The 26,957-nt window shown below is 40.6% G+C and overlaps 1 protein-coding gene across 1 annotated transcript in view; it reads right to left on the reverse strand.

The window, feature by feature from the left end:
• Nucleotides 1-26,957, reverse strand: part of NTNG1 (netrin G1) — a 342,247-nt gene that overhangs the window by 72,277 nt on the left and 243,013 nt on the right. The window contains exon 7 of the mRNA XM_040408751.1: nt 17,534-17,593. Within this exon, the coding sequence (XP_040264685.1) occupies nt 17,534-17,593 (60 nt within the window). The remainder of the gene's footprint in view (nt 1-17,533; nt 17,594-26,957) is intronic.

Genomic DNA, 26,957 nt, shown 5'->3' on the forward strand with positions numbered 1-26,957 from the left:
CTGTCTTTGTACAGTAAGAAAGGAAATTAGGAAATGCATGCATTATATAAGCTAGTATTTAGAGAGTCATATTTCCTATATCTTCTCACCAATCTAATACGATGCCGTCTGCAAACAACTTTACCATAAATCATGCATCCTACCATCATCTCTTATTACTTTTCCCTTACTCTACAATTATACTAAGGGCTCTTTTACATGGGCTGAGATCAGGAAAATGATCAAAGATGAACATTTGTATGAATGCTCAGCCCTGATAATTGACCCATGTAAAAGGGTCGACAATCAAGCAAATGCTCATTCGTCAGGTGATCATATCTTACACACAGCACCTACAATTGTCATTTGTTGGCAACTACGTAAGAGAATCCATTGCAAAAAAAATTGATTTGTTCGGAATTTATTAAAAATTTTGGATAAAGAAGGAGAGACAAAAATAGAAAATGTAAAAAAATACAGAGAAACAAGAGTTAAAAAATATGAGTGCTAAGAGACCTTAGAGTGTCATATAGTACACATATTTCAGGATAATTGGAACACTTCGATAACGCTGGGTTCACACCTGAGCGTTTTACAGCACGTTCCTACGCGCTGTAAAACGCTCAACAGGCAACAACCAATAATCCCCTATGGGCATGGTTCTCACCTGAGCGTTTTACAGCGCGTACGAACGCGCTGCAAAACGCCCTACGCCCAAGAAGTACAGGAACTTCTTTGGGGCATATGGTCCCGTACATAGACTTCCGGGAACGCGCGACAATGGGCGTTGCTTGTTGCCGGAGCCGCGTCTGTAAACGCCCGATAAAATCGGTCATACAGAGCGCTCCTTCGGTACGCTCAGGTGTGAACCCAGCGTTTAAGGTAGAATCGATTTGGACCTAAAATGAATCGAACCCAAATGGAATTTTAAGCGAATTACTCATCTCTACTCGCAGGTCACTGTCCTGTGTGAACAGGGATGTGCTGCCTACAAGCAAAGACTCTGTATGAGGACGAACGGTCATAAGAAACCCATACAGGGGAGATTATTGCTGCATTTGAAAGCAGATAAACAAATGGGCAATGATCAGGATCAAACAGTTCTTTCCCAGTGATTGCCCTTTGAGACAGCCTGTGTAAAGGGGCTAGTGGTCTTGTCAAAACACTTTTTATTAAATTAACCTATAAGCCATAAGCTGCTTTTAACTTTCTGAACCGATAACTATCTCTTTTGCCAAACAATGCAAATTATCCTACATACTATATCTATATGGACTCACTGGCACTTTGATTAATACAATAAGTATGTAAAAGCAGTATGTACTGTTTAATTGTGCTCCTCATTTTCCTCTCCTCTCCTTATACCTAATTTTAGTGTTGAGCAAGTCGAAGTTACGAATTCCAGGAAAAATTAGATTTCCCACAAATCTGAATTTCTTTGCGATTTGTGGTAATGAATACATTTTTCCTGAAATGGCGGTAAAAAATTCCAAAAAACATACTCAGTTCAACCATTTGATAGAGGAGAGGCCCTTGCGGCCATCTTGATTGAAGAAAATGCACCATTTCTCGCATATGCTGACGTGTGACGTTACCATGTCATCACACTGGGTGGGCTCAATGACATCACCTCGTCTGCCCTGCGTGATGACATGGTGATGTAACCCCTGATTAACCCCCATGACGTAACCCCTCATTAACCCCCTGATAGACTGAATGTGACTCTCAGATACCTTGATTAGCATTAAACGCAGCATCTGAGGGGTTAAGTGATAGGGGGGGGGGGAGCCGATGCGATTGCTGTTCCTCGTCATTGCACCTGCTTCATACAATGGAATGTGATTCGTTACAAAGTTATTAGTAACAAATCAAATTTCTTGTCAAAGTTCGGCAGAAGCCAAAAATCTAATTTTTTTTAAACTTCTCCTACTACCTAATTTTTCCATTCTTATATCAGACTGATGCTTATCTATATTGTTCGGTATACTGTACAATGTATGTTTCCCATATACATCAAAGTATAATATCCATAGTAAAGCATTTTTGTTTGGAAGTCCTGTATTCAAGAAACATTCTAGTTTAGACGCTATAGTATTTTTTTGGTAAAAAATAAGGATATGTAATACATTAATCAAAATATGTTCAGCACCATATTTCTCCATTACTTAAAGAATTAAAGCCTAGAGGAAGAAGCAAAGTAGTAGCTTTATATACTGTATGTAAATAAGCTTTCAAGTAGCATCTACTAATGCATTCTTCTAGAGAAACCAATATACGCTCGCTTCAAGTCATCCACCCAATGTAAGAGCAAAGGCACTAATTAATTGCAGAGAACAAATTTACAAACCTACCTGTTCTTAGTCATTACCTCTGTCTTGTTATGTTAAGAATTAGGTTTATTGATTTGGATTTCATTCTCTATGCAGCTGTCTTTTTAGGACTTTTATAAAGATTCAATTGCCAAAGGGGCTGTTGTAAAAACTAGCAAGCGCCACTTAATTTAGTTAGTTACAAGTTTTCCTTCTTCTTTCATAGTGTGGAACGCACAATCAATAGAGCTTTTATACTTTAAAGAGATAGGATGAGGATAGCTCTTAAGTTCCTGTGAATTCAAATGTATATCCATAGTGATGGTAACAGTGGAGTTTAAAAGGGCTGTAAGCATTAAACTGCTACATTTTCAGTTTATGGATACAGCAAAAGCATTTTTACTTAGATTAATGGAATCGTTGACCAATATCAATCAAAGCCAAAATCCATCACAAAAGTGTTTGCTGACTGAATACTATAACTAAAACCTTTTTAACGTGGGGATGAAGATTAGTACTAAGACAGCTTCTTCAGCTTCAGAGACATGAAAAGAAAAGGGTTTGGGCACATTCTGCTAATTGGTAGGATGTCATTCTGAAAATTGTTAGTGCTTGGGTTTGTGCTGTGACTTCCTGCTGAGAGAGAAGGAGAAGGAGCTGCGTCTTTTCGCGGAATACACTTATCCCGGGGCATGCGCCTGTTTCAGAAACCACACAGTATTGTGAAACTGTTTTTGTTCTTAAATTTTTTCAGGGAAGTTCTTTTTGTGCTTACAACCGCTTTAAACTACAATACTGTAAATATTGTCCTTTTTTTTTTTTTGTAATTCTTTATTTATAAGTTTCAAGAATATGACAAAAGTTGTAATTTGTTAAATCACATATAATAAAATGATTAAGCCGGAACCAGTCCGACAGACAGTCATGAGTAACATATTGATATCCGGACAATAAAATCTGAATATATGTAGCATATGATAGCCATGATAATGAGTGAGTAACAAAAAAGATAAGGAAAAAGCAAAATAAACCACTCTTTAAAAGTGGTACATCACATTGTAATCTCAACATAATACTAATAAGACCGTGTACAGCTGCTCTTATTGTCCTTTTTTATATATGTAACTGAAGGCTCATCAGTTATGTTTCTGTTATTATTTGATATTTCATTTCAAATTTTTTATTTTTTATAAGGTTTGTGGCTTTATGTTAACGTATAATTACCATTAGTGTAAATGTAGCATTTTTTGCAGCTTGTTTTTATTTGGGGATGTAGTATATAAAATAATTGCAAACACCTCTCATATTACTCCACTGTTATAAAAGTAATGCAGTGTAATAATCCTATTACAGAAAGACATTATCTCGGATGGAAAGCAGATGAATGCCAGCTTATGTCCATAAGCTGAGGTCAAAATGTTATATTGTTTCTGCACACCGCCAGACTACTCAGGAGTGACAAATACTATATGGCAGTCTCTACCCTCTATGACCTGCCATTCCCAATTACAGCTTAACAAGAGAGGCTACAACAACAAATTAGAATGTACAAAGTTAAAAAAAAAAACATTTTATTGTTCCTCAGAGAACAATAATGCAAGTATATATTTATATTTTTGCCATATCCCTTCCCAATCACTATAGAAAAGAAGTCCAATTTGATAATTCCCATATTTATTAAGGCAGGTTCTCGTAAAGGGGTTATCTCATGACTAATGTAAAAAATGAAAACCAGACATCATAGTACATGGCACCTTTTTTCTAACAAAGCTAGAACCAGACCTGTACCTCACATGGTCCCAGAGAGATCCCTCCATTCATTGCTCTACTAGATTTATATCAAGCTGAAAGCTTAAAGGAAGTGTATTTTCTGCTGCAGCTCAGGGGGCGTGTCTCAGCTCTCCCTATCACAGCTCAGGAGGCAGTTAAAGGATGCAACTGAGCATGTGCGGCCATCTCAGTGAGCAGATACATTTTTATTGTATAATTCAGTGGCTATGCAAAAAATTGTTACATGCAATTACAATAGTATTCAGATCCAGGTGCTAGTTTGAAAACTGTAGAATGTTTTTCGTGGGACAACCCCTTTAAACATAGATGAGGTTTTAATATTCTGATGTGGAATCACATTTTTATTATAGTACTTGCTGACAACTTGCTAAAGAAGCACTCAAGATATACAGTTGTAAGAAAAAGTATGTGAACCCTTTGGAATGATATGGATTCCTGCATAAATTGGTCATAAAATGTGATCTGATCTTCATCTAAGTCACAACAATAGACAATCACAGTCTGCTTAAACTAATAACACACAAATAATTTAAATGTTACCATGTTTTTATTGAACACACCATGTAAACATTCACAGTGCAGGTGGAAAAAGTATGTGAACCCTTGGATATAATAACTGGTTGAACCTCCTTTGGCCGCAATAACTTCAACCAAACATTTTCTGTAGTTGCAGATCAGACATGCACAACGGTCAGGAGTAATTTTTGACCATTCCTCTTTACAGAACTGTTTCAGTTCAGCAATATTCTTGGGATGTCTGGTGTGAATCGCTTTCTTGAGGTCATGCCACAGCATCTCAATTGGGTTGAGGTCAGGACTCTGACTGGGCCACTCCAGAAGGCGTATTTTCTTCTGTTTAAGCCATTCTGTTGTTGATTTACTTCTATGCTTTGGGTCGTTGTCCTGTTGCAACACCCATCTTCTCTTGAGCTTCAGCTGGTGGACAGATGGCCTTAAGTTCTCCTGCAAAATGTCTTGATAAACTTGGGAATTCATTTTTCCTTTGATGATAGCAATCCGTCCAGGCCCTGACGCAGCAAAGCAGCCCCAAACCATGATGCCCCCACGACCATACTTCACAGTTGGGATGAGGTTTTGATGTTGGTGTGCTGTGCCTCTTTTTCTCCACACATAGTGTTGTGTGTTTCTTCCCAACAACTCAACTTTGGTTTCATCTGTCTACAGAATATTTTGCCAGTACTGCTGTGGAACATCCAGGTGCTCTTGTGCAAACTATAAACGTGCAGCAATGGGTTTTTTTGGACAGCAGTGGCTTCTTCTGTTATCCTCCCATGAAATCCATTCTTGTTTAGTGTTTTACATATCGTAGATTCGCTAACAGGGATTTTAGCATATGCCAGAGACTTTTGTAAGCCTTTAGCTGACACTCTAGGATTCTTCTTCACCTCATTGAGCAGTCTGCGCTGTGATCTTGCAGTCATCTTTACACTTTACAGTGCAGACGGCCACTCCTAGGGAGAGTAGCAGCAGTGCTGAACTTTCTCCATTTATAGACAATTTGTCTTACCGTGGACTGATGAACAGCAAGGCTTTTGGAGATACTTTTATAACCCTTTCCAGCTTTATGCAAGTCAACAATTCTTAATTGTAGGTCTTCTGAGAGCTCTTTTGTGCAAGGCATCATTCACATCAGGCAATGCTTCTTGTGAAAAGCAAACCCAAACTCATCTCATTGATTGGACTCCAGTTGGCTGACACTTCACTCAAATTAGCTTTTGGAGATGTCATTAGTCTAGGGTTTCACATACTTTTTCCACCTGCACTGTGAATATTTACATGGTGTGTTCAATAAAAACATGGTAACATTTAATTATTTGTGTGTTATTAGTTTAAGCAGACTGTGATTGTCTATTGTTGTGACTTAGATGAAGATCAGATCACATTTTATGACCAATTTGTGCAGAAATCCATATCATTTCAAAGGTTTCACATACTTTTTCTTGCAACTGTATATATATATATTTTATTTTTTTATTTTTTTGGGGTTATGGTAGTGAAAAGCCATTACCTCCCTCTTTATTGTGCACAAATTGACTCCATTCCTGATCCTGAAGGATCATGTACCCTACAGTCTGCCCACCAGAATAATTCAGCGTCTGCTGTCAGTCAGAAATAAGATTATTTATCCAGGTCTATGAGAACACTGATGTGAGTCCCATAGACTTGCACAGAGAATCTTACTTCCTGCTGACACAGCAGCCAGAGGTCTGACTGCAGGTCACGTGATCCTGCAGTATCGAAAACTGAGTTATTTTATACAGAATAAAAAGGCAGTTAATGGCTTTCTTTGGACTACCCTAACCATTAGCAATGTTAAAAGGGGAGGGCCAATAATAAATTTGGAGTCCCTCTTTAAAAATAGATTTTGAAGTTAAAAATCAAAGTGCTTAGCTCTTTTCATCAGGTCACAACAGATTTATAATGCATAAAATAGACAAAAGTAATGATCATCTGTGATCAGTTCAGAGGGATATTCTTGATGATCTCCTGTCATCTCCCCATCACCTGTCTATTTAATGACTTTTTATAGTATTTGAAATCTATCTCTATACATGTCTTGTGCATCAATGAAGGTTTTCTTGATGACATCTCTTGCTTTCTATCTTTATAACCTTATTATGACTATAGATATAGCTTTGGGTGACAATAAAATTAGGCTGAAGCTGACCAAATATTGGAGGTCACGTTCTGTTTTTTCACTGTACCAAGCAAATTTTTATTTTCTTTTTTCCTTTCCCCTTCTCCCAAGAAGGATTACATTTTTACTTTTGAATTCACATAGATTTATGAGAGCATATTTTGCAGAACCCACCACGTGTTTTCATGATGTTCACTGTGTGCTAAAATTGACATGATGATCATATTTTGTGGGACAGCGTGAGTACAGCTATACCAAATTTATATACCGGTAGCTTTTATTATATTCTATTTTATTTTATATTTTTTTTTAAATAAAAACCTGGCATCTCCATATTCTGACACCAGTAGCTTTTTATTATTTTAGTCTACAGAGCTTTATGAGGTCCTGTGTTTTGCAGGGTGTTTTTATTGTTGCCATTAGTGATGAGCGAATTGATGATCCCAATTTCAAGATAAATTCGATTTTCTGCAAAGCCAAATTCCCCTCATCAATATATTCTTAAATAGTGTAAAAAACAAAAACATTAATACTTACCTGATCCATTGGCTCGTGCCGGGCTGTCCACCTCCATCTTGCTTGAAGATCTTGGCCGAAATCCCTTTCCGTGTGACGTATGATGACGTCATCTAGGGCCATGCAAAATTTCGCGCCAGACCTTCGAGCAAGATGCCGGTGGCCGGCCCATCGCAAGCAAATGGACCAGGTAAGTATTTATTTTTATTTTATATTCTGTTCTTAATATCAAATGCCGAAATCATGTATGAATGGGGCATCTGAGGGGTACATTGTAATTGCACTCACTAGAAAGAAATGCACTTTGTGACGAAGTAATTAGTTACAAAGCATTATATTCAATATTTTTGGGGGGCATATGAGGGCTTTTTTTTTGCGAGACAAGTGGTACATTCTAATGGCACCATTTAATATTGTATATGATGTAGTGGGAAGTTGGAAAAAAATAATCCAAATGGGGTGGAATTGGGAGAAAACACAATTCTGGCACAGTTTTATGGCTTTTGTTTTTATGGCTTTGCCTATGTGATAAAACTGATCTACTGTATTTACTTAATTCTCTGGGTCAGTAAGATTACAATGATACCACTTTTATATCACTTTTCTTGTTTTTTAATACTGAAAAAAAAAACATTATTTTTATTTGCATCATCATATTCTAACCCTGATAACTTTTTTATAATTATGTCTATGGAGCGGTGTGAGGGTTCATTTTTTGTGGATTGATCTATAATTTTTATCGACATCATTTTGCAAGTGTGTATGATTCTTAGATCACTTTAGATTTTTTTCCATTAGGGCGTTCGATAAATACACTTTTATTTTAATAGGTCTGGCATTTTGGGATGCAGTGATGCAAATGATCTTAATTTTTTTTATTGTTTTTTTATTGCTATTGTGGGGAAAGGGGAGAAATTGGAATTGTTAGGTTTGTATTTTTTATTTTAGAAATTTTTTAAAGTTTTTTTAACTTATTTTTTACACATATTTTAAGTCTAGTTAAGGAACTTAGTGAAAAAGTAATTGTTAGATTGCTTGTCCCATAGACCGCAAAGAATTAATATTGCAGCCTATGGGAGTTCCACTATGTTTATTAGAACCTCTACCATGATTGCCCTGCAGGGGCAGGGAAAGCTGACTCAGATGCTTGGGTAACAGACATTAGCTACATGTGTCTGCTCCACTTTAGTATATATGGTGCCTGCTCCACTTCAGAGCATGGGTCATCATTCAACAAGACCTGACCAGCACCAACGGTGCTGGTTGAGAAGGGATTCATAGGGATTTTTGGTGACTGTCAAACTGAGTTCTGGTCTATTATAAAAAATGAAATAAAAATCATGTTATATTCACCCCTTTCTCTAATGCTGTTCTCTGTTTACCATTCACAATAGTCATGTGATGTACACCTGTAGATCACTGAGGACAGAGATTGGCTGCAGCAGTCATTTGCCATATGCAGGCACATCTCCGCTGCGGTTTGTAAACAAGCAGAGGCAGGAGGACTGGACCAGCACGGGAGAAAAGGGTGAGCATAAGACAATATTTTTATTTTAGGCTATCTTGGACAACCCCTTTAAAGCTTCCAAGTTGCAATTCTCTTGTATAGTGCAGCAGGTTTTCTGTCACATTTTATTTTGTTTGTCACTGCATGAAAGAGGTTGTGACCTTTCCTCGGGATAGGTCATCAATATCTGATTAGTGGGGCTTGACTCCCGACACCACCGCCGATTAGCTACTTGTAGAGATGGTGGCACTCATATGAGTGCTGCTTCCTCTTCAAGATTACACTGTGCGTCATCTAGGAAGTCTTGGCAACACAGTATAATAACAGGTGCTTATTCCATTCACTTAAACAGAACAAGAACTTGTAATTACACTGCACTGCCGCTGCAAGAAAGACTATGAGCAGTGAATATCGAAGAGAAAGTAGTGCTGGTACGAGCGCTACCTCCTCTTCAAACCAGGAGTCAGACCCTCATCGATCACATATTGATGATCTATCCTAAGGACAGGTCATCAATATGTACTGCCTGCACAAACCCTTTAATCTCTATCTTGTAAAGCAGGGATGCTCAACCTGCGGCCCTCCAGCTGTTGTCCCACGATGCCCTTCTGTAGGATGATAGCTGTAGGCTGTCAGGGAATGATGGGAGTTGTAGTTTTGCAAAAGCTGGAGGGCCGCAGGTTGAGCATGCCTGTTCTAAAGTATTGATCCCTCATGATATTGCAGCCACTTTAACCATTGAAGGGTCATTATTTACAGTTGTGTTCAAAATTATTCAACCCCCAATGCTGTAAAGGGTTTTAGGGAATTTAGTGTACATTTGTAATTGTGTTCAGAATGAAATCTTACAAGGACTTTTTAAAGAACCAAATGCAACTAAAATGACATCAATTGTTTTTGTAATACAGTATTAAATGTTTTTTTTTTGTGATTTCTTCATTGACACAATTATTCAACCCCTTAAAGACTACCACTCTTAAGAACAGAGGTTCATTCAAGTGTTTTCGATCAGATATTGAAAACACCTGTGGATGTCAAGGAGCAGCAATCAAGCATAATAAGCACCAATTAGGCAGATTTAAAAGGACTGTGATACTCAGCTCCTTCTAGACATTTACTGGTGTGTTTACAAACATGGTGAAGTCAAGAGAATGGTCCAGGAAGACAAGAGAAGAGGTGATTTCTCTTCACAGGAAGGGCAATGGCTATAAGAAGATTGCAAAGATGCTAAACATACCAAGAGACACCATAGGAAGCATCATTCGCAAATTCAAGGCAAAGGGCACTGTTGAAACGCTACCTGGTCGTGGCAGAAAGAAGATGCTGACTTCGACTGCTGTGCGCTACCTGAAGCGCAAAGTGGAGAAAAGTCCCCGTGTGACTGCTGAGGAACTGAAAAAAGATTTGTCAGATGTGGGTACTGAAGTTTCAGCTCAGACAATAAGGCACACACTGCGTAATGAAGGCCTCCATGCCAGAACTCCCAGGCGCACCCCCTTGCTGTCTCCAAAGAATAAGAAGAGTCTACTGCAGTATGCCAAAAGTCATGTGGACAAACCACAAAAGTGTTCTGTGGACTGATGAAACAAAATTAGAACAGTTTGGGCCCATGGATCAACGCTATGTTTGGAGGAGGAAGAACAAGGCCTATGAAGAAAAGAACACCTTGCCTACTGTGAAGCATGGTGGGGGGTCAATCATGCTTTGGGGCTGTTTTGATTCTACAGGTACAGGGAAGCTTCAGCGTGTGCAAGGTACCATGAATTCTCTTCAGTACCAGGAGATATTGGATGAAAATGTGATGCAGTCCGTCACAAACCTGAGGCTTGGGAGACGTTGGACCTTTCAACAGGACAATGATCCCAAGCATACCTCCAAGTCCACTAGAGCATGGTTGCAGATTAAAGGCTGGAACATTTTGAAATGGCCATCGCAGTCACCAGACTTAAATCCGATTGAGAACCTCTGGTGGGACTTAAAGAAAGCAGTTGCAGCGAGCAAGCCTAAGAATGTGACTGAACTGGAGGCTTTTGCCCATGAAGAATGGGCGAAGATACCCGTAGATCGCTGCAAGACACTTGTGTCAAGCTATGCTTCACGTTTAAAAGCTGTTATAACTGGAAAAGGATGTTGTACTAAGTACTAAGATTGAATGTCACTTGGGGGTTGAATAAAACTGATAATGATGTGAGCACAGAAAAGACATTTGTGGTAATTTCATTATAAATGTTATGTTATATTTGTCTGACTTACAAGTGCCTCTTTGATTTAATTGTAAACAAGATGACTGAAATGATCAAAATCAATGTCAAACTGGCCAAAACACTCAATTTCAGTGGGGGTTGAATAATTTTGAACACAACTGTAGATGCCTTCCACCAAGTCAGAACTGAAGCCTTAGCTGGCTAGGACCATATTAGTAGTGCTTTCAAAAACCATTTGGCAGTAAGCTTACGAAGTTCTATAAGACTGTCAACTGCATCACACAATGACAATCTCATGACTGAGTAGTCCTATCATGAAAAATCCCAGAGCAACACTAAGAAAAAAATAAGCATGTGTATCATTACTGTGGTCACCAGCACAAGCGATGGACACTTATGGAGAAGGTGAGATCAGAAAACACTAATGGGGCCATAGGGAGCAAGGTGGCTTTAGGCTTTTTCCTTCCATCTGGCAGAAATTAGACTTCCGTGCTTCTTTAGATGGATTCCAACCCAAACCCAGAAATTTTGGACATTTCTTTTTCACCACTGTTGTAGCTTCTAGGCGTTCTGCCAAAGCCAGAAGTGTTTTCAGCAAGAGTGAGAATTATATGGTTCCCCTTTATATTTCACATTATTTTTTATTCACTTCTGGATTTGACAAAAAAAAAAAACTGCATCACAAACCACCACAAAAACTGAATAGTTAATTTCAATCTCCAAAAGAGGAATGTTTCCTTTGATTATGGGCAAATTCATAGTGTCCACTGAAGAGACATTATCTAGAATTCAGCTGTAGGAGTTTTAAGTCATCTTTAGTTTATAGATATATAGATGCGTCCACCTTTACCTTTCCACAAATTTTTGTAATTACTCCAATTTCTCATAATATGAATGCAATAAATTAGCAAAACCCTGGAGAGGCTGTAATGCACATCACAACCACTGGGTGGAAACATAGAGACATATAAAGCATACACAACTCGTGACAGAGTATTACCAAATCATATTTTTTTGGGCATCGGCCTCAATCGGACCTTCTGCGCATGCGCCGGATACCTGTATCCGGCACCCTCACAAGCCGGAAATTTTATGCGCCTGCGTCCCTTATTCTTCTATGCGTCTGCTCTCTGTGTCTCCTGCTGCGCCTGCGCTGGATCTCTCCTCCCAGTCACTCCTATCCAGCACTTCAGAGCGCTAATGTCAGCAGAAATACTGTTTGTTAATGCGCCTGCGCCGGACAAGAAACTCAGTGACGGCGGAGAGATAAGTAAAAGCCGCCCAGCGCAGTGAATAATAATGAGCGGCTGGGCACAAAGGTAGAAGAAAAACCGCCCCTTGGGCACAAAGGAAGGTGATTGACAGATAAATATAAAGTTGTTTTTACATGGTTTAAAATGCGGACAGGGGGTACTCATATCATTGGAATACACTTTAATAGACCTATGACTGCATAGGAATAACTAAATATGTTTATAGGGCCTGTCAGTGTCCCTTTAAGCAACAATCACAGATCCACTGGACTTTGTCATCAAACAGCACAGTTAAGAAAGCCTTCATTTTTCTTGTTCTTTTAAACATGGATGCTAAAGAATAGCTTTCTGGAATACTGCTGGTAAATTATTATTTCAAAGGGACTGCCTAGGACATTTAAAATACCTGACAAAGAAGAGGTTGTGCTAAAATTATAAAATAAATATTACACATGTGGAAAAACCACCACAGCTCAAGCAAAGCCAATCCGGTTCTCCCACTAGCCTCTGTTGATGTCCATTGAAACTATCTACATCTCCACTGCAGGCAATCACTTCTGCCTGCAGCAGTCAAGTGTGGGTAATTTCAGTGTCATTTTTGCACAACACCAACAGAGACTGATGGAAGCACCAGCTGAGTCATATTTATATTTTACTATTTTTGCACATCCCTCTCTATCTCAGCAATTTTTAAACATCCCAGAAATCTTTAATTATTATAATGAAAATTATTACTTGATTATTATTCTTTCCATATGGCATACAAAAAACTAGGTGGAGTGCTAACGCTTACAACACTTGTAGACTCGTCCCTCACTATCCCTCTTGGACCAAACAAAATATGGAAAATTAGTTCAGTGATGTATAATGAAAAGACAACTTACATAGAACAAATTCATACAGCGTTACAGATATCTCAGATTTTAATTCACCAGATATGGAGACAAAATATGTAATATAAAATGTACAATTTATATGGAAATCTGCAAAGAGCTGGTAAGATTCATGTGGAGTGCAATTAGATGTGGGATTTTTTTCATACTACTACATTAAATAGCATTGAGATATATGATTTCATTCTTAATTCTACTTAATTATATATTTTCATCTATTGAATTAATATCCAACAGAAAGAAGCTGACAAACTAAATTCTCCAGACCTAAATGACTAAATTAACCAAGTAATTAAATGCTAGTTTTTATGAATGGTTGCAAGTTGTAATGAATAAAGCACTTTGAATGAATTTGATTAAAGCCACTACAACTACTTTACCAACCAGTATGTCCAAATTGGTTGGTGAATGCGTATGTATAAAATCTGTCTTGCTCCACTCATTGAAATTGATTGACCTTATCAGTAGTGTTGTCATCATCATATTAGGCAGGGTATCTACTGTAGTAAATAGTGATACCACTACAATTCTACAATTTGATGAAAAAATCTCATTCAGTTTTTAAACTGGCTGCCATGGTTGCATTGAGTAGCTGGTGAGGTCCACATACCGTGTCCTCAAGATTTTTACGTACAGTATGAAGCAAGTGGGAGATGATTTGCCAGTGAAGCCCACCTTCCGGTTTGAGAAGATCTACTCTAAAGGGACATGTATAAAAATACTAGATGAATGGCAATTACACCAGATGTTTCACTTAGATTCTCACATTGACGGAGAGCACATCTGTAATTATTTTTAACATTTTATGAATAAAGGTACAGTTTGGCAAATAGTCACTATTTTCCTGGAGCATTTTAGAGATGTCTCTAAACTGAACCATTGAACGGAGCAGAGTTACAGTTCTCTATACAGAACCTGGCCAGAAACCATGGCCCTTTTGTTGTATGATCTATTTTGGACCTTTACTGGTTAGAGAGCTATGGTATATCCTACAATATGATCATTTAATGTGACAGGAAACCCCTTAAAGGGAACCTGTCATCAACTTTATGCTGCCCATACTAAAGGCAGCATAGAGACAGGTGAGTTGATTTCAGCATTCTGTCATTTAAAAGTTAAAAGTAAGTGGCTGCTGAGAACCGACATCACAATCATTGCAGACTAGACCTGGAAAAGAGTCACAGCCACCTGAGAAGAGTCATGGTTATTCATGAATTCCTGCTTTCTCTGCCCACCTGATTTTATGTCCTCAATATCCTCAGGATTGGTCATCAATAACAGTTCAGTGAAATGGAGCTGAGCTGCAGTACTCCAGCACTGACACATTGGATGAATACTTCCATCCACTGTACAGCTTCCAGTGCCAGAGGCTGCCCAAAACATCAGATCAGTAGAGATGCTGGGTTTTGGACCCCTATCTGATATTGACGACCTGCTGTATCCTGAGGATAGGCCATCAAAATCTAAGCCTTGAAAAATTCCTTCGACCAGCTGGGTAGAGGCTAACTGCAGTGCTCCTTAATGATGCTACTGACAGCAAGTCTGTGTCTGCCCCCATGAGTACTTTTCTATCTCTTCCTAGTTGTGAATTATTTACATAAACATGGGGTAGCTGTTGACTGAGATATAGATGGGGTAGGAAAAACCCACCCATCAGCAAAAAGTAATATCTGTAAATATTCTGATTATAATATTAGTCAATGAGGATACATCTAATATTTATGGGCTTTAGTAGGTTGATGGCTGCCAATACATATGTTATGTTTGTAACCTCTAAAAAAAGCCACATGGAATCAGCTATAGCAGAACTACAGTACAGTACATGTTGGAAACATCTACGACCGTTTAGCATCAAACTCTTGGTTATGGGTACATGCACACAACCTTATCCGTTTTGCAGGTAAAAAAATCACAGATTTCCAAAATACAGATGTGGCACATGTATATCCTGCACTTTTTGTGGGCCCATTGAAAAACTGACTATTCTTATCCACAAAACAGACAAGAAAAGGACATATTCTATAATTCGTGGCTTGACCACATGGATGCGGATAGCACACGGATGTCATCCATGTGCTGTCCACATATTTTACAGCCCCATAGAAATTAATGACGGATGCGGCCTGAAAATATGATCATATGAATGCACCCTTATTGTGTTTCTAATTGTTCTTTCTCCAGAAATGATAGTCTATAAGTAGTGATGAGCGAAGAGCACTTTGGATGCTACATCCGAAGTCAATTTGTTCAAATCTTCGGATTAATACTGTACAGAGATCTGTCTCCGTACAATATTAGCATGTATGGGCTTTGATGAGCTGAAGATAGTTAATTGTGAAGTCACGCATGACTTCTTTGAATAAATTAGTAGTTGTTTTTGAAAGCGTAAAATCACTTTAAAACTTGCAACTGAACTCGGCTTCAGTTCTGACTGATATAACTTTAAAAATCAACTTTGCAAATAACTAACTTCAGCTCATCGGAGCCCATACATTCTAATACTGTACAGAGACGGATCTCCGTACAGTATTATTCCGAAGTTGTGGACGAAGCAACTTTGGATGTAGCATCCGAAGCTCGCTTTGCTCATCACTGCCTATAAATATTGATACTTGCATTATCTTCAAAAATACTACAAAAAAATGATGTATTTCGGAGAGTAGTCATTGAAAATTAATTCTAAATAGATGAAGGTTAATTCTGAAATTCACCATGTTCAGACATAGTGAATTTGTTGCAGATTTAGTGGATTCTGCACCATAAATCGAGAACAAAATACAATGCAAAACATGTAAATAAGAATATTCAAACACCCCATTCAGATGTAGTAGATTTTTCTACACCTTCCTTGAGGGCATTCTGTGTGTTCTCCAACTTACAACATTGTGTTATGATGCAATGGGTGAAATCTTCATCAAACCTATGTCAAAATCTGCATGTAACACATGCAGATTGTTCAGTGGATTCATTGATTTGAATATTGATTTTTTTCACCTGCCTGAACTCATCCTAATGTGTTAATATTTATCATTATTATCATATTATCATTATGATTACCTTAATCTATTATTTTAATATTTAAAATGTATGTTTTTTAAAACTGTACATCTTTTATTTTATTAACATAATAAGTCACTGAAAATGCAGACAAGATGTTTTAGTTCCTGGAATTAAGAATTGAACTGTAAACCCTGTGATAGGTGCCAAATATCTGGTTATCTCGGGCACAAGGTGCAAAGTTGAAGATTAATTTCACTTTCTCCAAGAAGCAAATGACTATGATAGATTATGTGTTTAAGCACCTGAAAAGAACTGGAAAAATCTAACTCTATAAATGACAGCAGTGTACCCATACCTAATATCCATAATAGACAGAACGTTTAGTATTATCATAAGGCCCTATTCAGGACACATCTAACATGATATCTACAAAAATATTTTTTCAGCTGACCTGTTTTTTTGTAGATTATAATTCCTCCGAATGTCATGAATTGATTCATATTAGACATTTTAATAATGACCTCCATCTACTGTATTTTTTTTGTTGAGCATTCATTTTCTGAAAAGTTTCAGTGGAACCAGTGGTGATCGGTCAAATGTTTAAAAGGCTCTTAAAGTATTTTATATATCACAGTTCGAGATCATGCACACGGCAGTTGCCTGTTCTGCAATCCGGACGGTCCAGTGCAGAACGGAGGCACGGCAGTGCTTCCATGGGGTTTCTGTCCATACCTCCACACTGCAAAAAAGTAGTGCATGTACTACTTTTTTGCGGTGCGGAGTGACCACAGACCAATTAAAGTTAAATGGGTCTGGCTCCGTCTGCGGAATCTGCACGGATCTTGCCCGTGCACCGGGGACTGCAAATTGCGTCCCCAATGCACGGAACAGCCAATCAACGGCCGTGTGCATGAGCCCTTAAGCTACTTTCACATTAGCACTATTATTTCCTTTGGGAAGCAGAAGAACGAAAATAATGGAAGTGCTGGATTGTTCTGTTTTTAGCAAAAAAAGGACTTTTCTCTTCGCTAATTTCATGAACTCTGTGACAGAAGCCAAGAATGGAGCTTCCAATGCAGATGTGAAAGCCGCCTTAACAGTTATTCTATGGCTTAACCATCAGCTCCTGTAGGGTGGACTATGTGTGGTAAGAACTAGTCCTATAAATGGACCGGTGGATTCACAAAATATGAGATCTTTTTCTAGTCAACCATATTTCATTTTGTTGCAGAAATTTTTCTGGTTTGTAAAGGTCATCTCAGCCTTTAAATTTATGTAAATGTACTTAAATTCTAAAGTCAAATCAAACAAAATAAATAAAAAAAACTCCTCAAAATTGACCTTGTTCTTAGGTGGAATAAAATCTGTTTAATCTGTATGCAACACAAAGCAGAGCCACTGTATGAATGGAGGGTTTCCTACCTCTCTTGTGACTCGATACTCGAGCTGGTGGCACAGTAGAGTGGGCTACTTTGGAAAAAACTGGACAGACAAGGAAGGAAAAAAAATCAAATTAGAAAAGAAAAAAAAACTTGAAAAATGTAAAGAAACCAGAAAATAAAACAGGAAACAAATGCAGTTATAAGGATATTGAGATACAATATCACAGATGAAACACGCATTTTATTATACTTGACGATAACAAAAATAAATACTGTACAACGTTGTGACGCTGTATAGGGGATTGTCAGAGTTATATTATAGTATTTTTGACCCGAAGGCAATTTTTAGTATAATACTCCTAATACAGTCAAATAAAATGTGTGATAATTATACCGACATAATACAGATGGTGTCTATAAACCCTCCACTACAGGAAGTATATATATATATATATATATATATATATATATATACTGTCCAATGCGCAGCAGTATGCGCTCTACTCAGCCTCTGGTAAGCCCAAGATGTTTTGTGTATGTATGTTGTGGCCAAGTGCTGTTTTTAATAAGCACATTGCACTTTATGTATGCACATGAATTTTATACAATATGAAATAATGGAAACTATGACATTATTCAATAATGGCACAATGAGATTGCGGTGGATACGGCCTTTAATGTTGGATTGGGACTGTCTACGCTGTATCCTATACAAAAAACACTTTGAGAGAGATATACGTTAGGTTAATGGGTGTGCACTTTTAAATGTGTATTGATTGGTTTTCAATTAATTGTGTGATGTATACATTTTTGCACTCTGCACTTTGTAATTCACTTGGCTTGAGAAAGGTCCTGAGAGAGGACCGAAACGTCGCTGTCTTGACGTGTGAATAAATACACATATTTTTTCACCTTTTAGAAAGGAGTGCCATGGATTTCTTTAGTGCATACCTACACCCATAATCATGCGTTGAACACGGGCACCCGGACTGCAACAGTGAAGGAGTGCTTCCCCATCTCCATAAATATATATCTAATATATAAAGATGAGTGTATGTATGTATGTCTGCTAAAGCAATCCGCACCGTCGCATTTACAACCACAAAATTTGGCACACAGGTACATCAGGTGTCCGGGAAGGTTTTAGACCAGGTATCAGCTCTCTAGGACGCACCGTTCCCGAGATATTGCCAAAAAATGCATTAGCCAATAGAAGCTTGGTCACATGACCATTATCAGCCAATATTTTTGTTTTCTTAAAAGGACCGCGCTGCACCCGGACAGAGCTGAAAAATCCTCCTTTCCAGATCTCACAGGAATTTCTTGAATATGGGTAAGCGATCAGCTCACTTAAGTACACCTCTCCTGTATACAAATCAATTCACCTGACCCAGGTTTCGCTTTGTGAAGCTTCGTCAGGGATACCCCTGACGAAGCTTCACAAAGCGAAACCCGGGTCGGGTGAATTGATTTGTATACACCGCATGTGATTTTATCCATCTTGTAAGTATAATAAAAACCTTGCAGTTGGAACCTCGTGTGAATGTACTTCACTATTGGTGGCACCTTGATTTCTCATAAGGTTACCTGGAGGAGAGGTGTACTTAAGTGAGCTGATCGCTTACCCATATTCAAGAAATTCCTATGAGATCTGGAAAGGAGGATTTTTCAGCTCTGTCCGGGTGCAGAGCGGTCCTTTTAAGAAAACGTGTCTATAGATGTGAACATTGCCCACTTCACTACTGGAATTCGCGACGCACCGAAAGAAAGGCAACGTACCTAAGGCTATTTTATATATTTCATATATATTTTATTTGCATTATCAGCCAAAAGAAGCTCGCAGGTCCTCCAGCCTCCACATACACAGTTTTACTCCAGGTTTCCATAACAACCCAGCCATTTATCTTCACTGCTGTAGGAGACCTTTAAAGGAAATCTGTCACCAGGAAAATTGCTATTGAAGGAAAGCCATGGCCTAATAGCACTTAGTACCTTATTTCAAGATGTGCCTATGTTCCAGCAATAGATGTTTTTATCCTCTGAAAATCCAGTTTATTTGGTATGCAAATGAGCCAGTAAGGTGTCCGGAGACAGGGCCGGTGCTACCATAAGGCAGACCAAGCGGCTGCCTTAGGGCGGGAAAATGAATGACCTTTTTTTTTTTTTTTTATGACTTACTTGAATTTGTGCTGCAGCGCCGCTGCCGTCCACCCGCCCGCCCCCAGCTTGCGTGTGTCGGCAGCTCCGAGTCACTGCAACACGGTTACATGGGCTCAGCCTGCCACGGGGGCGAGAGTAATGAGTGAGCGGCGCCGCGGCGGCAGGTAGCAGGGACTATAGGCGAGCTGACTGATTGTGTTGTGTCTGACAGCAAGATTGAAGACTCACTTGCAGCCAGCAGCAGGAGTCAGGACAGGTCAGGACTTGTTAGGGTAGGTGATTGGTAAATCGAATTGAATGGTATATATGGTGAAAAATAATTTCAAAATGATGAGATGAGCGCTAGGCTAGCGCACTGACTAGCGCCAGAGCAGAGGCGTTCAGCCTGACCGTGACATGATGGAGGGAGGGGGGACAATGTAAATGTCTATACAGTTGTACAGTACTCTGAGTATGTGACATGGGAATAGGGCCACGCTGTCAGGAAGGGTCGGCCGGTGAAGATGATGTGCCATGTGCCATGGGGGGGGAAGAAATGTGACACAATAGGGGGTAATGATGTGATCATGGATGGGGCCAGGGCCGTCCGGGCGGGGGGGGGGATGATGTGCCATGGGGGGGGGAGAAATGTGACACAATAGCCTATTGTGTCACATTTCTCCCCCCCCCCATGGCACATCATTCCCCCCCCCGCCCGGTCGGCCCTGGCCCCATCCATGATCACATCATTACCCCCTATTGTGTCACATTTCTTTCCCCCCATGTCACATCATTCCCCCCCCGCCCGGACGGCCCTGGCCCCACTGATGATCACATCATTACCCCCTATTGTGTCACATTTCTTCCCCCCCATGGCACATCATTCCCCCCTGCCCGGACGGCCCTGGCCCCATCCATGATCACATCATTACCCCCTAATGTGTCACATTTCTCCCCCCCCATGGCACATCATTCCCCCCCGCCCGGAAAGCCCTGGCCCCATCCATGATCACATCATTACCCCCTGTCAATAGGGGGTAATGATGTGATCATGGATGGGGCCGGTGCCGCCTGGGCGGGGGGGGATGATGTGCCATGGGGGGGAGGGGAAGAAATGTCACACAATAGGGGGTAATTATGTGATCATGGAGGCCTGGGCCGTCCGGGCGGGGGTAGGGAATGATGTGCCATGGGGGGGGGGGGGGGAGAAATGTGACACAATAGGGGGTAAGGATGTGATCATGGATGGGGCCAGGGCTGTCCAGGCGGGGGGGGATGATGTGCCATGGGGGGAAGGGGATGAAATATGACACAATAGGGGGTAATGATGTGATCATGATGTGACATGAAGGGGGTGATGTAAACTAAAAAGGAGGGGTGATGTGACATGGTTTTGAGGGGGAGAAATGTGACATGGCGGAGGAGAAATGTGACATGGAGGGGTGAGAAATCTGACATTGAGGAGGTGAAATGTGACATGGAGGGGGAGAAATGTGTCATGGGGGCATGATGGCTGACATGGGGGGCATAATGGCTAACATGGGGGCATAATGGCTGACATGGGGGTCTGATGACTGACATGGGGGGCATGATGGCTGACATGGGGGGCTGATGGATGGGGGCTTATGGCTGACATGGGGGGCTGATCTGAGGCATTGGGGGTCTGATCTGAGATCTGATTAACATTGGGGGTCTGATTGCTGGTCTGACCTGAGGTGTAATGGAAAATATTTTTTTCTTATTATCCTCCTCTAAAACCTAGGTGCGTTTCTCGAGAAAGACCGCATTGAGACGGATTCTTTGTGACAGGTCGCCACAATTACGAGATGAAACATTGAGGATTATCCTTCCATTCAGTTCCCAATATAGAGTGATGGAAAGGAGCATTCGAAAGCATTGGGGACACCTGCTGAATGACAAAATAATTGGCCCTCTTTTGAGTGATGTACCAAAAATAACGTACACGAGAGCTAATAATTTAGCAGGCAAAATAGCCCCAACTGTGAAAGTTAGGAAAGATAACCAACAACAACAAAAAAGCAATTGGTTGACAATAAATGGGTTTTTCAAGTGTGGCAGATGCGCAAATTGTAGAATTACAAGTTTCCCCAAAAAAAACACTACAGTAGCATCCACAGTAAACTCCTTCAGTTTAGAAATACAAGAATGTCTGACCTGCGACTCTACTGATGTTATATATCTGTCAGAATGTGGATGTAGGAAGCAATACATAGGTAGGACAAAAAGAACACTCAAGAAGAGGGTAGCGGAACATGTGGCAAATATTAAGAAAGGTTTAGAAACACACTCCCTATCGAAACACTTTAAAATCCAACACAATTGTGACCCAACTAGCCTTAAATTTACGGCCATAGAAAGGGTCAAAAAGGTGTGGAGAGGGGGTAACCATATTGCACACATGTCAAGACAGGAATCCCGCAGAATCTTTGAGTATGACACCATTGTTCCCAGGGGCCTTAACGCCGAGATGGAGATGTTTGGGTTTTTGTGACTACTGGGGGGTTGTCCGGTGGGGATGGGACATCGCAGTTTGGCCGACTATCGACACTGTGATCTCCCCTCGCTACTGGACGGCTCCTCCTAGATACAACAATCTTGGGAACAATGAGTTCTGATGAACATGACCAATAAACCATCAAATATCACACAAAACACAACATACATTGATGCGCTCTTGGTGCGGTTCCCTTTAGAAGGACCACCTGACCCTGCAGATTACAAAGACACAAAAACCGCACATAAAACGTAGTTCACATTGATGCGTTTTTGATGCGGTTTCCTTCAGAATGATTCTTTGACCTTGCAGTATTCTCTATGAACCATTTTTAAAGTGAATTAAGTACATGGGATGTCATATTTATAGTTATAATCTTCATTTAAGTATATTTTAACCATGAATTGTAATACAAAGAAACTAGCAATCGAATCCATTCCACATATTAGGATAAGCACAAAAAAGTGGAATTGTGGGTTAGACAATACCATTTATAAGGAGTGAGAATCCACTCACTCGGTGGCCACTGAGGAAGGGGCGTAAGACCCTGTCTGGCATTACAGAGTGAGCGTGGATTCATAAAAAGAATAAGGACACCATACACCAGAAGATATAAGCGCATGAGATTTACCTCTATCACAGAACCGGAGTTACAGGCGCACAGCAGTGATGTCAGTTAAGCGTCTATCCGGAACCCCAGACAACCAGGTCACGTGGGACGCCACGCTTGGCCGAGTACACCACGTGGGACGCTGCAAGTGTACGGCCACCTGGGAAGCCAGCGCTGCGGTCAGGCAGCCAGGAGGGGTAAGTCCGGGAAGTAACCTGAGGCTAGTCTCAGTGTGAACAACCTGTACATATCTCTGTACGCTCATATTACCGGACATTGGTATATAACTACCACTACTGCTCCATCGAGATTTGGCCATAGTGCTGTTACTGCATCATTGCCCCAATATAATTGGCCATAGTGCCACATCAGTATCGCATAAATTAGGACTGTTGATCGGGACAATTGGCTATAGTGCCACCATTACAAGAGTCGGATTGGGACATTGCTTGCACTATTTTTGCTGCTATACTTACCTACAGCTATACATTACTGTGTAGGATTGCTGCATGCTACATATTTATATGTATATTTTTTATGTATGTTTTATATAAATTTTAAGGGTGTGTTTTTAGAATAATAAAATATCATTTAATCATCCATCTAGTGGTTCCCTTTTGAGTGTGCCCCCTCATCTCTGTATACACTCCATTTACTATTCCTAGGTCCTGAGGGTAGGACCGGAGGGTGAGCACCTATCCATACGAGACAGGGGTGAGCCGCTGTATTTTGTTCATTTTATCCACTCTTTAAAAAGTATCTACAGACGAGTGTGTCTTTTGTCTGTTTCTTTTGTACACCATTTTAGATAGTTTTACATATTTACCTGTAGTAGTGCTATGGAAAACCATAGATAACACAGTGTGATACAACATAGATTAAATAGGTTCACTCCTTCAAGAGATTTCTCAAATTGGCAAAGACAACCCTGCGTTATCAACAGACCAAGCCCTGCTTCACCCATGTGATGAATTAAAATTTTTGCAATCCTAATTTTGCATTGCAAATAGAGATGAGCGAATCGAAGTTGATGAAGTGGAATTCAGTCCGAATTTCAGTAAAAATTAGATTCGCACCGAATCTGAATTTCCTCGCGCTTCGTGGTAACGATTTGCATTTTTTCCTAAAATGGAGGCTGCACGTGTGAGGACATGGAGCAAAGAACTCTGGGAAGGCGGGATCACCCATAATGCCATGCATGCAGCCAATCAGCAGCCAGCCAGCCCTGTGATGTCACCGCCATATAAATAGCCTCAGCCATCTTGGATTCTGCCATTTTCCAGTGTGCTTAGTGCAGGGAGAGACGTCAGCAGGTGCTAGGGACAGTGCTAGAAAAAACTTAATTGTGCTAAAAAAATTATTTACAAGTCCAAGGAAAGATTATTCAAGGTGTAGGGAAAGGATAGGGAGGAATCATTCCACAGAATTTATGTTGAACAGGGTTCAGTAGGGGAGTCTACAGCCTGGGTAATAGGAACAATCCTATTACACCTTGCTGCACTGAATGTTGATCCAGATTGCCATTATACAGTTCTGTAATTCCAGCAAACCATTCTTGTTATTGGGGTGCAAGTGCTGTTTAATACAGCCATTAACAGGGTTTATTACAAGGCAATATTTCTATGTTTTATTTGCCCTTGTGCGGTGCAGTTATATGTTCTAAAGTATTTTTGGCTTGTATCAGTGGGAAAAAAATGGGCTTATTAGCTGTTGTGTGGTGAAGTGAGAAAATGACAGCCCTTTTTTTCGTGTATTAGTGGCAAAAGAAAAAATATATTTGCCGTTCAGCGGTGCAGTTATATGTTCTAAAGCCTTCTGTGGCGTGTATAAGTGGAAAAAAATGAGGGCCTATTTGCCATTCAGTGGTGCAGTTATATGTTCTAAAGCCCTTTTTGTCATGTATTAGTGGCAAAAGAAAAATATATTTGCCGTTTGCGGTGCCGTTATATGTTCTAAAGCCTTTTTGTCGTGTATTAGTGGCAAAAGAAAAATATATTTGGCTTTCATACTTGAGTCATTTGGTCAGTTTTGGCCTCGTGACTGCCCAAATAAAAGAAGTGTGCAGTGATTCTAAGAGTGAAGCCTGTCATCTACATGTCATACTGACTTATAGAGATGGCCCGAACTATCCGACGGCGAACAGTTCCCGGCGAACATAGCTTGTTCGCGTTCGCCTCTGCCGGGCGAACACATGCGATGTTCGGTCCGCCCCCTATACATCATCATTGAGCAAACTTTGACCCTGTACCTCACAGTCAGCAGACACATTCCAGCCAATCAGCAGCATACCCTCCCTCCCAGACCCTCCCACCTCCTGCACAGCATCCATTTTAGATTCATTCTGAAGCTGCAGTCTTAGTGAGAGGAGGGAGACTGTAACTGCTGCTGATTTAATTGGGAAATCGATAGCTAGGCTAGTGAATTCAGTGTCCACTCCAGTCCTGAAAGACTCATCTGATCTCTGCTGTAAGGACAGCGTCCTGACAGCACCCCAAAAAGCCCTTTTTAGGGCTGCAACATTAGTCTGCTTTTTTTTTTTTCCTTTATATACATATTGCAGTTGCCTGGCCTGCCTGTGTGTGAGGAGCTGCAGGCCCACAGACTGTAGTGTGCCCACTGCCAGTGCTCACCCCTGTCATTCCGTGTGGCACAGGACTTTGCTTAAAAAAAGGCACTTAATTTTTACACTTTAATCTAAGGTTAGTTGCCTGCCAGTGTGTGTCAGGCTGACTTCCACTGACTGTAGTGTGCCCACTGCCAGTGCCCACCACTCATACCGGCTGGCACAGGACTTTGCATAAAAAAGGCATTTAATTTTTACACTTTAGTGTAATTTCAGCTGCTTGCCTGCTGCTAGTGTGTGTCAGGCCGACTTCAACTGACTGTAGTGTGCCCACTGCCAGTGCCCACCCCTGTCATCCCGTGTGGCACAGGACTTTGCTTAAAAAAAAGGCACTTAATTTTTACACTTTAATCTAAGGTTAGTTGCCTGCCAGTGTGTGTCAGGCTGACTTCCACTGACTGTAGTGTGCCCACTGCCAGTGCCCACCACTCATACCGGCTGGCACAGGACTTTGCATAAAAAAGGCATTTAATTTTTACACTTTAGTGTAATTTCAGCTGCTTGCCTGCTGCTAGTGTGTGTCAGGCCGACTTCAACTGACTGTAGTGTGCCCACTGCCAGTGCCCACCCCTGTCATCCCGTGTGGCACAGGACTTTGCTTAAAAAAAAGGCACTTCATTTTTACACTTTAATCTAAGGTTAGTTGCCTGCCAGTGTGTGTCAGGCCGACTTCAACTGACTGTAGTGTGCCCACTGCCAGTGCCCACCCCTGTCATCCCGAGTGGCACAGGACTTTGCTTAAAAAATAGGCACTTAATTTTTACACTTTAATCTAAGGTTAGTTGCCTGCCAGTGTGTGTCAGGCTGACTTCCACTGACTGTAGTGTGCCCACTGCCAGTGCCCACCACTCATACCGGCTGGCACAGGACTTTGCATAAAAAAGGCATTTAATTTTTACACTTTAGTGTAATTTCAGCTGCTTGCCTGCTGCTAGTGTGTGTCAGGCCGACTTCAACTGACTGTAGTGTGCCCACTGCCAGTGCCAACCACTGATACCGGGTGGCACAGTAGCTTGCCGATAAATAAGGCATTTAATTTTTAGACAGTAGTCTAAATTCAGTTGCTTGCCTGCTGCCAGTGTGTGTCAGGCCCGCTTCCACTGACTGTAGTGTGCCCACTGCCAGTGCCAACCACTGATACCGGGTGGCACAGTAGCTTGCCGATAAATAAGGCATTTAATTTTTAGACAGTAGTCTAAATTCAGTTGCTTGCCTGCTGCCAGTGTGTGTCAGGCCCTCTTCCACTGACTGTAGTGTGCCCACTGCCAGTGCCAACCACTCATACCGGGTGGCACAGTAGCTTGCCGATAAATAAGGCATTTAATTTTTACACTTTAGTGTAATTTCAGTTGCTTGCCTGCTGCCAGTGTGTGTCAGGCCCGCTTCTACTGACTGTAGTGTGCCCACTGCCAGTGCCAACCACTGATACCATCTCCCCGTTCGAAAAATCTATTCAATAAATGGCACCCAGATTGGGGACGTTAGAGGGATTAAACTGATGAGAATAGTACTACAGAAAATACCACTCATATCGGGTGTGACAGTAAATTGCACGGCGCAGACGCAGTCACCGTGGA

This window comes from Bufo bufo, chromosome 9, assembly GCF_905171765.1.
Source record: "Bufo bufo chromosome 9, aBufBuf1.1, whole genome shotgun sequence".
Lineage (NCBI taxonomy): Eukaryota > Metazoa > Chordata > Amphibia > Anura > Bufonidae > Bufo > Bufo bufo.